Source organism: Esox lucius, chromosome 3 (genome assembly GCF_011004845.1).
Source record: "Esox lucius isolate fEsoLuc1 chromosome 3, fEsoLuc1.pri, whole genome shotgun sequence".
Classification (NCBI taxonomy): Eukaryota; Metazoa; Chordata; class Actinopteri; order Esociformes; family Esocidae; genus Esox; species Esox lucius.
This window is the reverse complement of record NC_047571.1, coordinates 6,730,655-6,746,634: the sequence shown is the minus strand read 5'-3', so window position 1 is coordinate 6,746,634 and position 15,980 is coordinate 6,730,655. Positions and strand designations below refer to the sequence as shown.

Here is a 15,980-nt window from a genome sequence, read left to right as displayed (position 1 = left end):
TGAAGTTGTATGTCTCAGCCTTCAGTGGGTTAACTTTATTTTCACCGACTGGATAACCGTTCACTGATTGAATGCTCTTATTGAATGCTTACGCCTTGTTATCTCCTTTGTTGTGAAATCTATGTAGTGCGTTACAAATACAGCTCGGTTAATGGAGATGGTTCAGAGTCCCCATGTGATTGAAAGGCAGGTGTTTAAATGAATACCCTGAATTGAATGCCAGTAAATTCTTCAAAAGTTCCAATTGTAGGGATTTAAGGTGGTCTGCCAGGCGTTCAGAAATGAGTTTTAAGCTGACTGATTGTTTGATCAAGGTTAAAAGCTAGTCTATGTGTTCAGCTCTTCAGACATTTGCCAATTAAAAGTAGGAAATATACCTAGACACACAAAGTCTCCATTTTTAATTATTCCAATCTTTGAAACAACTGTTGTCTGGTATTAGCTGATGAGAGCACATCACATAAAAACAAACCTACCTTTGTATTGCTTTACCAGTGGAAAAAACATCTGGGACAAACCAAACATGTTAGAGAATGGATTACTAACACACAACATTAATCTCCCCCCACTGAGTGGAGCTGTATATATAATATTGATGATAGATATAACTGAAGGTATGAAATCGAGCTATGAAATAATGTACATCCTGTGCTGTGAAAAGTCACGACTGATCCATTACACTATATGTAACAACACGATGGCTTAATGGCTTCTATACTTGATACTGATTGTCTTAGCTGTAGTTGGCTAGCAAACCAGGGATTACTGTTAACAGCAGCGTATGGGAACATAATCATGGAAAAGCATGAACAAAGAGATTTATTACTAAAGCAGACTTAGAAATGCCAGTGTATTAAAAATGATAATTTAATGTACGTAACTATTCAGACCTTGTTAGAAATTATTATCATAGGGGCTATTTTTTCCATCATGTGGCGTAGTAACATGGCAACAGTCCGGGGAATAGTGAGGAAAGATAAATGTTAGAAGATAACCACAGAATCACAACCATTGCGAATACAGATATGATTCACAGATACCTTAAAAAAAAATCTGAGAAAACCAGTCAGTATTTGGTGTGACCACCATTTGCCTCATAAAGCGTCACAAATTTCTTTAGCATAGCGTTGATCTAGCTGTTGTTTGTGGCCTGTTGAATGTCCCACTCCTCTTCAATGGCTGTGAAAGATTGCTGGGTATTGAACAAGCTATTGTACATTGTTCCACAGTATCCAGAGCATGGTCAATGGGTGACATGTCTAGTGAATATGCAGTCCAAGGAAGAACTGGGACATTTTCACCTTCCAGGAATTATGTAGAGGTTGGGTTACACAAAGTCTGCGTTTGTGATGCAGACTAGATGTACTGTCAAAATCTCTGAAACGATTTTGGAGGTGGCTTATGGCAGAGAAATTAACATTTCATTCTCTGTTCAATACCACCACGCACTAAACCATTATTGCACCCTCTGATCAAATCAACTTGGGTAAATAGCTTATCAAACATGGGACCATCTGTTCATATTTGTGTTCATTGCAGTTTAAGTTAAATGGTAACATTCAAAGCCATAGGCCTGTAAAGATCAATAATTTAACAAAAATATAACCATCCATCTCTGTCACTAACAAATGTTATAATGACCTCTGCATGCATGCTGCCGGAATTACAGTAACTATGTTAGAATGACATCTACAGTGCTTTCTTTATTGCTTATTTGGCCCCAATTACGATATTACATGATGCTTTAAAAATCATATTTCTTCCTCATGACCTGTAAAAACAATTATATGGAAGTGATGTACAATCTTAAGGTAACCAACTGCGGTAGGATTAGGAGTTTTGATTTTATAATGAGGTCCTTTACAATCCTGTGTCGGGTTGCAGTTCAATTAAAACTAGGTTGCAATTACTATTGGAATCCAGGTCTGAGTGAGGAAATGCTCCTAAACCGGCATTAAGCAATACATGATTATTAATTAATGATTAATGTTTATCTCACCCGGCACAGCCAGAAGAGGACTGGTCACCCCTCTGAGCCTGGGTCCTCTCTAGGTTTCTTCCTAAAATTCGACCTTCTTAGGGAGTTATTCCTAGCCACTGAAATTCAACACTACTGTTGTTTGCTCCTTGGGGTTTAAGGCCGGGTGTCTCTGTTAAGCACTTTGTGACAACTGCTGTTGTAAAAAGCGCTTTATAAATAAATTTTGATTGATTGATTGATATTAAGCCTAATTCATATGAACTGTAACAGAGATCTCAGTAATGGGTGCAAAAAGTCCAAACATCAGCAGATTTGTTTACTGTGGAAAAATGTAGATTATTTACAGTGCCTTGCAAATGTGTTCTGACCCCTGACTAACTACTTCTTATTGCTGAATTAGAACTGGTCCACAGACGTTTTGTTCTGTTTGATATAAAAAATGGAGAAAATAAAATGAAAAATCATTATTATAAGGTAACATTGGAGCCAAGTTCGATCAGTTATCAGGAATTGTAAGCTGCATCACACCACCCAGTGGAACATTCATGCACCAGCCAACAATGTCAAGCCCTCTGCATGCAGGTCTGGAGGGGCGGGGGAACAATGTCAAGCCCTCTGCATGCAGGTCTGGAGGGGCGGGGGAACAATGTCAAGCCCTCTGCATGCAGGTCTGGAGGGGCGGGGGAACAATGTCAAGCCCTCTGCATGCAGGTCTGGAGGGGCGGGGGAACAATGTCAAGCCCTCTGCATGCAGGTCTGGAGGGGCGGGGGAACAATGTCAAGCCCTCTGCATGCAGGTCTGGAGGGGCGGGGGAACAATGTCAAGCCCTCTGCATGCAGGTCTGGAGGGGCGGGGGAACAATGTCAAGCCCTCTGCATGCAGGTCTGGAGGGGCGGGGGAACAATGTCAAGCCCTCTGCATGCAGGTCTGGAGGGGCGGGGGAACAATGTCAAGCCCTCTGCATGCAGGTCTGGAGGGGCGGGGGAACAATGTCAAGCCCTCTGCATGCAGGTCTGGAGGGGCGGGGGAACAATGTCAAGCCCTCTGCATGCAGGTCTGGAGGGGCGGGGGAACAATGTCAAGCCCTCTGCATGCAGGTCTGGAGGGGCGGGGGAACAATGTCAAGCCCTCTGCATGCAGGTCTGGAGGGGCGGGGGAACAATGTCAAGCCCTCTGCATGCAGGTCTGGAGGGGCGGGGGAACAATGTCAAGCCCTCTGCATGCAGGTCTGGATGGGCGGGGGAAAGAAAGAAAAGAAGATGTTACTCAAAAAGTACCATCTGAAGTCTGGAGTTTGTCAGAAAGCAGCAGAGTGACAGCTAGTTTGGCCAGACAGTGCTGTAGTTGCCATCAGTCAGATATAGTTTACATAATATTTTTTATAAGTAACAAACATAATTGGAACATGTTTATTTACCTGCCTGGTATTTCAATAGCGGAACCGATATTCCTGTGCTAGTGGGTCAGGTTATTAATAAAATGAGATGCTACACATTACCACAGGAGGCAGAGCACCTGTGAAGGTCCAGCAGAGGATGGTGTAAGTTTTGTTACCGTATGGTAATGTTAATGAAGATTGGGATTTATTGAAGGGGGTGCTTCGTGCATTTAAGTTGATTTGAGCCATCAGTGTAGTTTAGAAAAGAATGAATACAGAGGAAGTCAAATGCAAACTCAGGTAGAGCAAGTAGAAATTGTGAATTAAAACAGAAAGGCTGCCATATGTGGACATGTTTTGATGTATCTGGGACTGCTGAAAGATGCCAACTGGCTATATGAAATCTAAACTTGGTCCAAGTTCTAGAAGAATGACGATAAGAATAATGGCAAACCTTCTTTTCAGCGTCAATTTGACCAAAGATGTAATGCTCCTGTGTAGTGTCAGCATATGACTGTGGAATTTGTCTGTCAAAAGGTAGGCCTAACAAAGGTATTTTATTAACTGATTGCTCAGGTTGAGGCTTCTACAAATTTTAAACACAATTGTAAACATGTTTGGACAGTATTACATGAGCTTATGTTTATTTCCTACTGACAAGGCTTGTGTGCCTGCCATGCCCAAATACATTTATTTTTGGATAGGCTTGGTCATAAGTAAGAGTTTGGGGATACTGTGCCTAAATGATTACTTTGGATACTCATTGGTAAGAGCTTGTCTAAACCAATGAGAGAACAACGATTGCTTTTTGTCCTTAAAAGAGGCAGACAACAATTAGCCTTTAGCTAGAAATAAATCAATATAGCACAGTCGACAAGGTATTTCCACATTGTTTAATGTGAATATTTATGGAACATATAGTACAACTGGTCAGGGAATGCTTCATTGTAATGCAAGGCAATCGACGGTCCAGACGACAAACAACAGGATGAAGTATTCATTCATCCTGCCCAGTGCTCACACACTCCATGTGTATTTCTGTTATTTTATTTGTTTAGCCATCTCAGTGAACTTCAAAAATTTAATTAATATTTAATGAACAATTTATATAATTACGTAAATAGGACTTATAATATTAGTAAATTATGGAAATATTATCTATCAAAATTTTGATAGTCGGGGGTTCACAGGCCTGTGGTCACAGGCCTCAAATTTAACAGTAGTAATCAGACCTGGATATGTACTGTAGGGCCTCAGGTGAATGGGCATGTTACGCTTTAGATTATAATGTGTTTCAGTGTGTGTGTGGTCTTAAAATATGTCTGTTTGGTTTGGTTTTAAATTGTTATACCCCAAAGAAAGATCACACTTGTCTTTGTAGTGCATAAAATGCCCCTCGAGGCATGTCATCCTGGAATAGGGCCTGAATTACAGTGGCTCAAGAACAAAAAGGTGAATGTCTTACAGTGGCCCTGTCAGGTCCCTGGCTGGGGTGCCTCTAGGCATCTCTGCGCTATTATTTTGTTATCTCAGATTGAGGACCGTATAATAGTGGCTCAGGTTTAGCTTTTTTTTGTGTTTCATTGTTTGTGATTCTGTTTGCACTCGGTCTGCCTTTTATTGTTTTCTGTTCAGTTTGCAAGAAAGAAGCATTGAAAGGATGACTCTCAACCGTGACAGAATGATCCCCCTGAACAGGACCAAGCAGAGCTGGATCATGGGGGGGCTCCTCAGCGGTAAGGAGCTTGTCACCATTGAGTAACACCTCTGTGGTCCAGCTCAGGATCCAGTCAGGGTGTCCGTGGCGGTGACGCTAGGCATCTCTACACTTCTGTTTTCTGTTCTCCCCAATCAGAGGCAGCTGCACCTTGTTGTCTCTGATTGGGGACCCTATTTTAGTTGCTCAGGTTTTGCTTTTGTTTGTGGTTCATTGTGTTTCTGTTACCACTCGGTTTGCGGTCTGCCTCGCCATTTTATTATTTTCTGTTCAGTTTGCAAGAAAGAAGCATTAATAGGAGGTTTTCCCTTACCTCTGTGCCAGTGTCCTGCCTCTCAACCATGACAGGCCCAGTCCAAGTTGGGATCTCAAATGAAGGATCTGTGGCACAATTTGAAAATGGAGGTCCACAAGCGTCCTCCAATTAACCAGAACAACCTGAAGTAGATATTCCGAGACAAATGGGCCAAAATAACGGTACTGTTGTGTGCAAAGATGCTGCATACCCTAAAAGATTTAAAGCTGCTATTTCAGCTAAATGTGTCTCTACAAGCGTGTGGAGATGAATACTAATGCAAGTAAAACGTCATTTTTCTTAGAAATACTTAGAAATACCTTATAATAATTGATTTTAAGAATCAGTGTTTTACAACCCTGTTTCTAACAAAGTTGGGACGCTGTGTAAAATGTAAAGAGAAACAGAATGCCATGATGCGCAAATAGTTTAAACTCTATATTCAATAAAAATGTGTACAAAGACAACATATCAAATGTAGAAACTGAGAAATGTAATTGTTTTTTGAAAAATATATGCCCACTTTGAATTCGATGCCAGTAACATGTTTCAAAAAAGCTGGGACTAGGGCACAAAAAGACAGGAAAAGCTGTGTATTGCTTAAAAAAAAAAACTTGTGGAACATCTCACAACTAATTAGGTTAATATGCAACAGGTCAGTAACATGATTGGGTATAAAAACAGCATCCCAGAGAAGATTAGTCTTTCAGAGGTAAAGATGGGGAGGGGTCAGTCAGTCAGTCCCTCACTCACTTTTATTTTTAAGAGAACAATCTTTTTGCACAATCTTTTGATCTCAACATAATGTTTCCTATTGAATAAAGGATATCTATGCCAATGTTAGAAAGGTCTCAACAAATACCATGCAGATGATGTCTCTTTCCATCAGTATGGATGTCTAGCGCCTGGGAGCAGAAGTGTGTTTGACAGCTCTGCGCATTGAGCTTTGATGAAAATTGTTGCTTTGCTATGCAGTTGTTTGTTTTGCTTCATCTCGTATATGGAAACATTACAGTGTTATTATTAGCTTATTATCATTATTATTATTATTATTATTCTGGTGAAAACTGGGACAATTTGGTCGAGAATGTTGGAAACCGGGACATTTAAGTGTTTTACAGATATTTGTCGGTACCGGGGAAGTCCTGGGCAAACCGGGGAAGTCCTGGGCAAACCGGGGAAGTCCTGGGCAAACCGGGGAAGTCCTGGGCAAACCGGGGAAGTCCTGGTCACCCTAAGCTAGCCATCAGGACAAGCATTACAGCTTTTACAAACTACTTTAATCTGCAAATTTGCAAGCTGGCTAACTTCACCAGTTATACTGACAATTGCATTACAGTAGCTAACAGACAATATCAGACACATCTTAACTAAAATAAATGGCTGCTGCTAATGCAAGATTATAAGGTATATTTAGTAAACACTTTCGTTACTGCTAGGCCAGTCTAGTGAGATCCTGACTGCACCGTTGCTTAGGCTGCTTATCGTGTAGCGACGCACAGTATTTTTACTGGAAGGGATGGGGAGCAGCACGGTGACGGGGGAGGCAGCCTCCGGGACAACAGGGGCGAGACATTGCCCCCCCCTTACCACCCGGTGGCTTCGCTGGTGCTCTAGGCTTTTTACGTTGTTCCTGGCCACTGTGCATCAACTCTGATGTTGCTTGATGTTTGGGGTTTCATGCTGGGTGTTTTGTAAAAGCACTCTGTGACAACTGCTGATGTAAAAAGATCATTACAAAAATGCAGTTTGCTTAGCATTTGGACAAATACCTACCCTCCGCAAAAAACAATGCTGCTTTCCAGAAGCAAACCTGACGGATTTTATTCAAACAGCTTTTCACATTCAGCTCACTATGTGCAAGGTTTCAGAGTTAACAATATAAATTAATAATAATATAAAGTTAATAAATGTCATATTATTTATACATTACGTACATTTATTGCCCTTCTAAGTCCACCCAACTCAATATAACGCAGATTGAGCAATTGTTTAAGCTTGTGTTTTTATAGTGTGGGAGATACAATCTCTTCCCATTGGTAGTATTGTTCAGCTTATCACAATCACAATCAATATTACCATGTACAAGTAAATGTACTTACATTTAGAATGTATTTGCTGGTATCTTGCTGCTTGTGGTGGACAATATTTTGATACAGAATATAGAAAATGTACACAAACTTAAATACAAATGGGTGGTGAGAATGACTTGAGCAGTGAATATATAATATAAATGGATTGATATGGACCTTTAGATTATCAGCATAATATACAATATCTAGATGCATACAGAGAAACAGAATTTGTGTGCAGAACAGTGCAGCTATTTTTCCAGGTACAAGGTGTCTGGTGGACAACCCTGTGGATGGAGAAGAGGGTATGTGACCTGTGTAAGGTGTAGAATGAACCGTAAGGATAGCAGTGTAAGGGGCTGCAATCAGTCTTGGTAGAATGGTCGCCAAGGCATACCAGAAGCAAAAAAACTATAGGCGTATGTTCAGCATTTAACAGATATTGCACAAAACCCCCCACAAAAAACAGTATGCTTATTTGGAGTATTAATGGAATACAAATAGTGCTAGTGGAAAGGGATAGACAGAAATGAGGAATTGAGGAGCCACAGGAAATGACATGGCCAGCTGCTGCTGATTGAATAAACGAATGTATACATGAATTAATAAGCGAATGAATGATCATTGATAGGTGCAGTGATGTTAGGTGAGGTGAGAAACGACCCACAGTCTGTCGTGTCGGGAAGGTCATTGGAGGTGCTATTTAAAGGCATCTTCGCCAAACCTAAAAATATTAGACGTTGACTATACAGCATTTATATTTGTTCGTGCAGCCATTAAACTTCAGTCACTGCGTCTGGCGTAATTGTGGAGTTGTGGCTTGAAAATGGCAACTTGCTATCGCTCACGCTCCATAAGTGGTCTATGCAGTATGTACCTACATATTTATAAATTGTTTCCCCCCGTCATTCTGTCAGCTTTGCTTTAGGCTTTACATGCTGTCACTCCGGGTCCTCTAAACTATCACACAAAGGTTTCGGGTACCAGTCGGTTCAGCTAACACTCCTTCACGTGTCTTCACTAAAAAGTCTTGTTTTCCATGCAATCATATAATGGACAATATGGAGCTCGATTTAGGCTACGTTTCTCATTCAAAATGAAAATAACGTAACAATATGGTAATGAGCTAATAGGCGACATGTATATTAGCCCACACTGACAAAAAAAAAAAAAAAAAGAAATGCAACACGCAAGCATTTCAAAGATTGTATTATAACAAGTGACAATGACTATCACAAGTATGAATTAATTCCAGTTAATTAATCCTGATAATTAGCGAGACTTCCATTGAAGTTTTTTCTACCATAATAATGCTGCTGTAAATTTTTTTTTTACAGTAGGCTGGGAATGTTTCTTGAGCGTAATATAATCTACTAGGCTGTCTGAAAGGTCCAAGGATGAGAAGATTCTAGTTATTGCTGTCCGCGCGTTTTTGCCTTGCGTAACTACAGCACAGAGCCGAGCTGGCTTCAGTTCATGAAAGTTCGTCAGGGGGAAAGCATCTTTCAGACACGCGTGCTGTTAGCAGCACGCAATTGCCCGGTGCCTGCAGATAGTCCTGTATACTCCAGCTGATGGTTTAATGGAAACGGAATTTTGCTATTTTAAGTTCAGTGACTCAGAACTTACTAAAGGAACATTTAATATTTGACACGACATGTCACTACTGCAGACTTCTGACGTCTTTCGAACTACCTGATGAAGTGCCAAGCAGTGTCAAAACAGTGAGCGTGGATAACCAAGCCGTGCGCGTTTCTCTGTAGCTTTCAAGTAGCCTATTTGGTATTTGTATTTCGCATATAAGTATTTCAAGTTGTATTTTCTTTAAACAATCTTCAAATCTGGTTAAACTTTCTTTCAACTTGAAGTATTGGATTTTTTTTCTTCTTTCAATTATATTGATTTGCATGGAATTACGACCCCAACTAAATGTTTTCAGGCTTCAATTTTAAATTCACTGTTCTCTTTTAAAAGAGCAGGTGACCGGCGAGTTTAAGATGAGACGTTTGGTTGTTTTTTGGTTGTCTTCAACGTTTCTGTCTGTGGTAAGCGTGTATTTTATCTTTCGGTTTGTGTTGATGCATGGTGATCAAATGCTTTGAAGAATGCTGAGAATGGATATGAACAATTATCAAGATATGACCAATCCCTTGTTGTTCCGAGGGTTGCTAATAGGCGTGCGATATTGTATTAAACCTATTTACTCTTGGCAGTAAACAGAACTTCAGCTTGTGATATATGATGCATCTTTCACTGTTCCAAGGTGATTACCCTTAATAAGCGCACAGTATGAATGACAATAGCTGTGCTCTTCCAACCGTAAATATAATTTTATCAATTTTGCAGGCACCCAGGTGTGATTGGGGTTCTGGTCTCATTAGTGAATGATAAGGTAATAGGCCTACTCATCAGAACAAGAGATTTATAAGCAGCTGTTCAGTGTGGGCTTGACGCAATTTATTCTGATGCAATGTGATTGATTTAGCCTATATAAAATACCGTTATTCTAACAACAGGGCACATTATTTAGTTGAACCCATAAACAGTCTATGTAACGCTAGAATTCTTCTGACATTGGATGTTGTTGACCTCTTCATGTTAGTTTAATAGGACTGCCTGACTACTGTCTGCGCGACCTTGCAGACTTTTATTCTGATGTTGCTTGGAGGCACACAAACGTCATATGGGTCAGTCGAAACGCTTCAGATTTTACTTGGCGAGACATTAGACAAGAAGGTCCCCACAGGTTGGTTCTCTGTAGCATGCAGAACTCGTCTGAGTGCGGGTCGGTTTGTGCGATCGTGACGTCTTGTCACTAGTTGTCATGCTGTTTAGCTTGACAGTGACTAACAGCACTGGAAGAAGCACTAACAGATCTGCAAGCAGGCCAGCACTCTGGTACCGGATGGTAAAGCACCGCTGGCAGTGTTTCTATATAAACAGGCCGTAGCGAGACCTCATGGCACTTCTGTTTTAGGCTTGTCTGACGGTCTACTTAGCAAATAATACATATTGAGTGGAAAGACTCAATGTACTAACTGGCTGAACTACATTGAATTTAATATATTGAATATATCAAATGTAATAGCTGTAATTATTAAGCAGGAATCCCCTTAAGGAATACCTACCTTTAAATAGTACATACAGGTGTTTTGTGTTCCTCAGTTTCTCTGTGGAATAATGAGGCAGAAGCTCTAGTTGAAATACATTTAGATTTTACACTAATTTAACAGACACTCAATTACTCAGAGCAACTTACAGCAGTGAGTGAAAACATTTTCATATTTTTTTGTCCAGGCTCCCTAAGGGAATTGGATCTGCAATGCTGCAAGCTACATATGCTCTACCTAACTGAGCTACAGCGTACCAACAGTAGGGTATGGGTCTATACAATACAGTTGAGCTATATACAATAGGACTTTTCTGTAAGCTAGAAAAAATAATGATTGTTACAAAATCAGCTGAGTAGGCCTGCTCTTTTATTATTTCTAAAATAACTTTGTGCATGTAATTAACAGGTCAAAATTATTATGTATCTGAGAAATATTCCAATTAACATATCATGCTCATCAGCTTTGTTAGATGTGAAAAGATCCTGTAGGTGAAAAAGTAACAGTTTTCTGATTGCAATGAAATGAACTTGGCCCTGAAGCTTGAAGCATTCATAATACTTCAACCATTCAGAGGTCAGTTCCCTTATCTCATTGTGCTCTACAAAAGCTTGGGCCATTATAAAGGGTACATTCTGGGGAAATTAATGATTATTACTCTATGTCAGATTTAATACCATATGTGTCAGATGAGTAAGATTTGAGTAAAGCCTTTTGCCATGTACCGGTTCTGCTTGGGTTCACTGGTTATGGACCAGTTGAAACAGTTTGGTAAACATCACTAGTCAAATATTTATCGGTTATGGGAAGGAGATACACATTAGGTTGAATTTATGTCAAGTTCTGAATCATTATGGCGGTTTTAACTACATCAGTACAAAATCAGCTGTGGGTTCTTGGAAAAACGGTGCAGCACATTTATTCCTATTTTTGCTTGTGCATTTGGAATGTTTCTACTCTGCATTGCTCTCTGACTGAATGCTGGGAATTACTCATCGTAGCAATACCCCACATTGCCAATGGCCTTTCAATTAATTTAACCGTGTTCTGCAATTTGGTTTAACAAAGAAGCTTTCTGTAAAAATTTGTTTCAGGAAATGTTTTTTTAGATCGGGTTGCTTGCATTAACAATCTGTAGCCGCACACTTAAGTTCCAAATGGAACCCTATACTCTAAACAGTGCACTATAATTTACCTGAGTCCTTTGGACTGTAGTCAAAAGTAGTGTAGAATGGCATTTGGGATGGGGTCTAATTGTAATAGCCTCGGGTTAGGCGACAACGGTGGGTGAACCGGGTAATTGGTAATGCAGTGTTGACTGCAGCCTCGTTTAAAAGACCCCTTTTCCTTCTGGGAGTTAGTCATTGACCCTCTCGCTCAGAGATGGATGCCACAACCAGAGACCTGGCAATCACTGCCATTTTGGGCAATGTTGTGAGAGTCAGTTTTCATCTAATTTCACAGAGACAGTATACTTATGAAAGGTTACAGTGGCTTCAATGACCTCCGTAGTGGAAATATTCTACTTAAAATGAAAACAATAATGTTTATCAATTAAAAGAAAGTTTCAGTTTAATAGGATTTCCACTTAATAGAAATACCCAGATGTTTTCATTCATCTTTTATTTTTCAGGAGATTGCAATAAACAATAACTAGTAATGTTAACCCTAACACTTCTTGAAACTCAACTTTCCTGTCTAGATAGTTATGAATTATTGAGAGGGAATCACTTTTGAGGACACACTCAAATAAATGATAGAATATTATGATTATAATATAATATTTTATTTAAATTCATATAAACAACCTTTAGGGCAATTTAAGTTAACTACCATGCCCAGAGATCAAACAACATACTTCATACCTTGCTGGCTTTGGGATTTGATCTGCTCAGTCAATCAATTTATTTTATGCACCACAAGTGCAAGCAACAACAAGAAATTGATGCATGGTTGCTAGTAAAAACTCCCTAGCATGATATGATCCTAGAAAGAAACCTAGAGAGGAGCCAGACTGAGGGGTGGACAGTCCTCTTCTGACTGTGCCGGTTGAAGATTATAAAAGGACATTACAATCTTTTTAGAGAACAAGTGGATCAATAATTACAGATGGCTGTGTCCAGATTCTTTGGGCTGAATCACAAGAAATTTGAAATTAGAGAGAGCATTCCTTATGGATATGGCATGTAAATCAGACTGACCCTAGTCCCTGTCACATAAACGGAAGCAACATAAACATTTGGTAAGGTTGCTCTGATAGTGGCCTTCAGCTCTTCTGCATTTTTGGGTCGGGTGTATCACATCTTCCTCTTCGCAATACCCCATAGATTTTCTATAGTTTGCTGGCCAATTAAGAACAGGGAGACCATGGTCCTTAAACCAGGTACTGGTAGCTTTGGCACTGTGTGCAGGTGCCAAGTCCTTTTGGAAAAGGAAATCTGCATCTCCATAAAGTTGGTCAGCAGCAGGAAGCATGAAGTGCTCTAAAACTTCCTGGTAGACGGCTGCATTGACCTTGGGCCTCAGAAAACACAGTGGACCAACACCAGCAGATGACATGGCAACCCAAACCATCACTGACTGTGGAATTCTACACTGGACTTCAAGCAACGTGGATTATGTGCCTCTCCTCTCTTCCTCTCTGGGATCTTGATTTCCAAAGAAAATGCAAAATGTACTTTCATCAGAGAACATAACTCAGCAGCAGTCCAGTCCTTTTTGTCTTTAGCCCAGACGAGACACTTCTGACGCTGTGTCTTGTTCAAGAGTGGCTTGACACAAGGAATGCGACAGCTGAAACCCATGTCTTGCATACGTCTGAGTGTGGTGGTTCTTGAAGCACTGACTCCAGCTGCAGTCCACTCTTTGTGAATCTCCCCCACATTTTTGAATGGGGTTTGTTTCACAATCCTCTCCAGGGTGCGGTTATCCCTATTGCTTGTACACTTATTTCTACCACATCTTTTCCTTCCCTTCACCTCTCTATTAATGTGTTTGGACACAGAGCTCTGTGAACAGCCAGCCTCTTTAGCTATGACCTTTTGTGTCTTGCCCTCCTTGTGCAAGGTGTCAATGGTCGTCTTTTGGACAGCTGTCAGGTCAGCAGTCTTCCCCATGATTGTGTTGCCTACAGAACTAGACTGAGAAACCATTTAAAGGCCTTTGCAGGGGTTTTGAGTTAATTAGCTGATTAGAGTGTGGCACCAGGTCTCTTCAATACTGAACCTTTTCACAATATTAAAATTTTCTGAGATTCTGAATTTGGAGTTTTCATTAGTTGTCAGTTATAATCATCAAAATTAAAAGAAATAAACACTTGAAATATATCAGTCTGTGTGGAATAAATGTTGGTGGTTGGTTTGGGGTGCCATGTCATCTGCTGGTGTTGATCCACTGTGTTTTCTGAGGTCCAAGGTCAACAGACTAATCAACTCCATGCCACGCCACATTGCTGCAGTAATTCAGGAAAAAGGAGCCCCAACTAAGTATTGAGTGCTGTACATGCTCATACTTTTCATGTTCATACTTTTCAGTTGGCCAACATTTCTAAAAATCCTTTTTTTGTATTGGTCTTAACTAATATTCTAATTTTCGGAGATACTGAATTTGGGATTTTCATTAGTTGTCTGTTATAATAATCAAAATTAAAATAAATATATCAGTCTGTGTGGAATGAATGTATACATTATACAAGTTTCACTTTTTGAATGGAATTACTGAAATAAATCAACCTTTTGATGATATTCAATTTTTATGACCAGCACCTATATTGTACAACTTTTGAAAAGTGGTCTTAATGTGCAGGGCAAGGTAAATAAGATTTAGGATCTTACTAACACCAGTTTCCTGTCAATTCCACAATTTTGTTTGTTTGATGTAGACCTTGTTACATCTGTAATGCCTTAATTACATTCATGCCTCAGTCTAGTATCTAGTGTTTTTTTGTTTCTGTGAAGGCTGAAATCAAGAAAAATCGTGTCAGTCCTTTTTCCTTTTACTTTAATAAACCAATATTATTTAATAAACCAATATTTTGTAAATAAAAAACAAATGGAAAATGTATCTTATAAAAATTATTACACATTATTTAATCTCATTCCAGATCTCATGCCATCACCTGACATCAGCCAAAGTGATTCTGATTAGCCCTAAATAAAATCACCAGGTTTCTTAGTTGCGTACTGGATAGATAGCTATTGTCTGGAAGATAGCAAAAGATCTGTGGGATCTTAATGGTAAAGATTAGGAGAGGGATGTAAATGAATGATTATATCATGCGACACTGAATGACGTCAACAGCCTGCTGTTAAAAAATATTGTGGTCTTTGTGACTAGTGGCAGTATATGACTGTCCATGTTGTCCTTGTTGTCCTCTAGGCCTCAGCAATGATCCTATTGGCCATGACATTGCAAGATAGCTAGGTTGACACATTTTCTCTAGCTTTGTAAAGACTACATCCTAATGTGAGCACTGTTCCCAGCCTTGAAGTTATGCTTTACAAAACGAGGCAATGCTAGTTTATACAGATTCTTGGGAATTTCTTGGTAGTTTGTCTTATTGAGATTCCAAATCATTTGCTTCTTCAGTCTTATTATTCCTCATTCCAAGAAGAGCTGGACATCTCTGTTAATTTTGGCAATTGTGGATTGCTTACAATCAGGAAATGTAGATGGTCTGTTTCCACCAGTGAAATGCAGAAATGCTCGTGTTTGTATTTGGTAACGAAATGCATTATTTTGATGGCACATATGATATGCCAATACCATATTAACAGATATGTAGATAAAAAGCATCAGTGATGTTTTTCTTTAAGAAGGGGAGGCAAGATCATCAGAACATTTTAAAGATATCCCTTCAAAATACTGATGACATGGCGAGGAGAAAGCTCACCAGGGGGGCTAACAAGAGGCAGACAGCCACATTAAAGGAACTTCACAAATTCATTGCTGGATCTCTGCACTCCCTGCCTATAAATATCATTGCATTCATTCACAAGTCTGAGCTGTTGGATCGGGTGGCAAGACAGAAACCATTTCTAATAAATAATAACATCTGAATGGAAGCCATTTCTATAAAAATAAATACCATCAGAGCCCTCATTAATTTTGCAAGAAAGAATATGAAAATGTCCCAAAATCATGGGGAGAATGTGTTATGCAAAGCCAACACAGGTATATCACCTAAATGATTGGTTGTGGTGCCGGGTTTATTCTGTTTATTTAATTAAAAACACACCCTTATTGAAAATGTTACTTTTTCTGTAAAGGCTTAAATCAAGAGAAATCAAAAACAAATGTATAATTTCACAACAAACCCCCCCAACAAATACATAAAAATGTATTGCATCAGTGTGAACACCCTTCAACTAATACTCCTATGAAATGGTTTCTGTCAACATAGCATAGCATAAAAGGTCTTTTAAATG

General features: G+C 39.6%; 1 protein-coding gene across 3 annotated transcripts in view; it reads left to right on the top strand.

The window, feature by feature from the left end:
- Positions 1 to 8,938: 8,938 nt before the first annotated feature.
- Positions 8,939 to 15,980, top strand: part of LOC105018022 (vasoactive intestinal polypeptide receptor 2) — a 45,231-nt gene continuing 38,189 nt past the window's right edge. The window contains exons 1-2 of one of the 3 annotated variants that reach the window (XM_034288820.1): positions 8,939 to 9,168; positions 9,424 to 9,489. In XM_034288820.1, the coding sequence (XP_034144711.1) occupies positions 9,442 to 9,489 (48 nt within the window). In that variant the 5' untranslated portion in view covers positions 8,939 to 9,168; positions 9,424 to 9,441. Of the gene's footprint in view, positions 9,227 to 9,418; positions 9,490 to 15,980 lie in introns of all 3 variants that reach the window. The other 2 variants (XM_034288816.1, XM_034288817.1) reach the window with 2 other exon arrangements.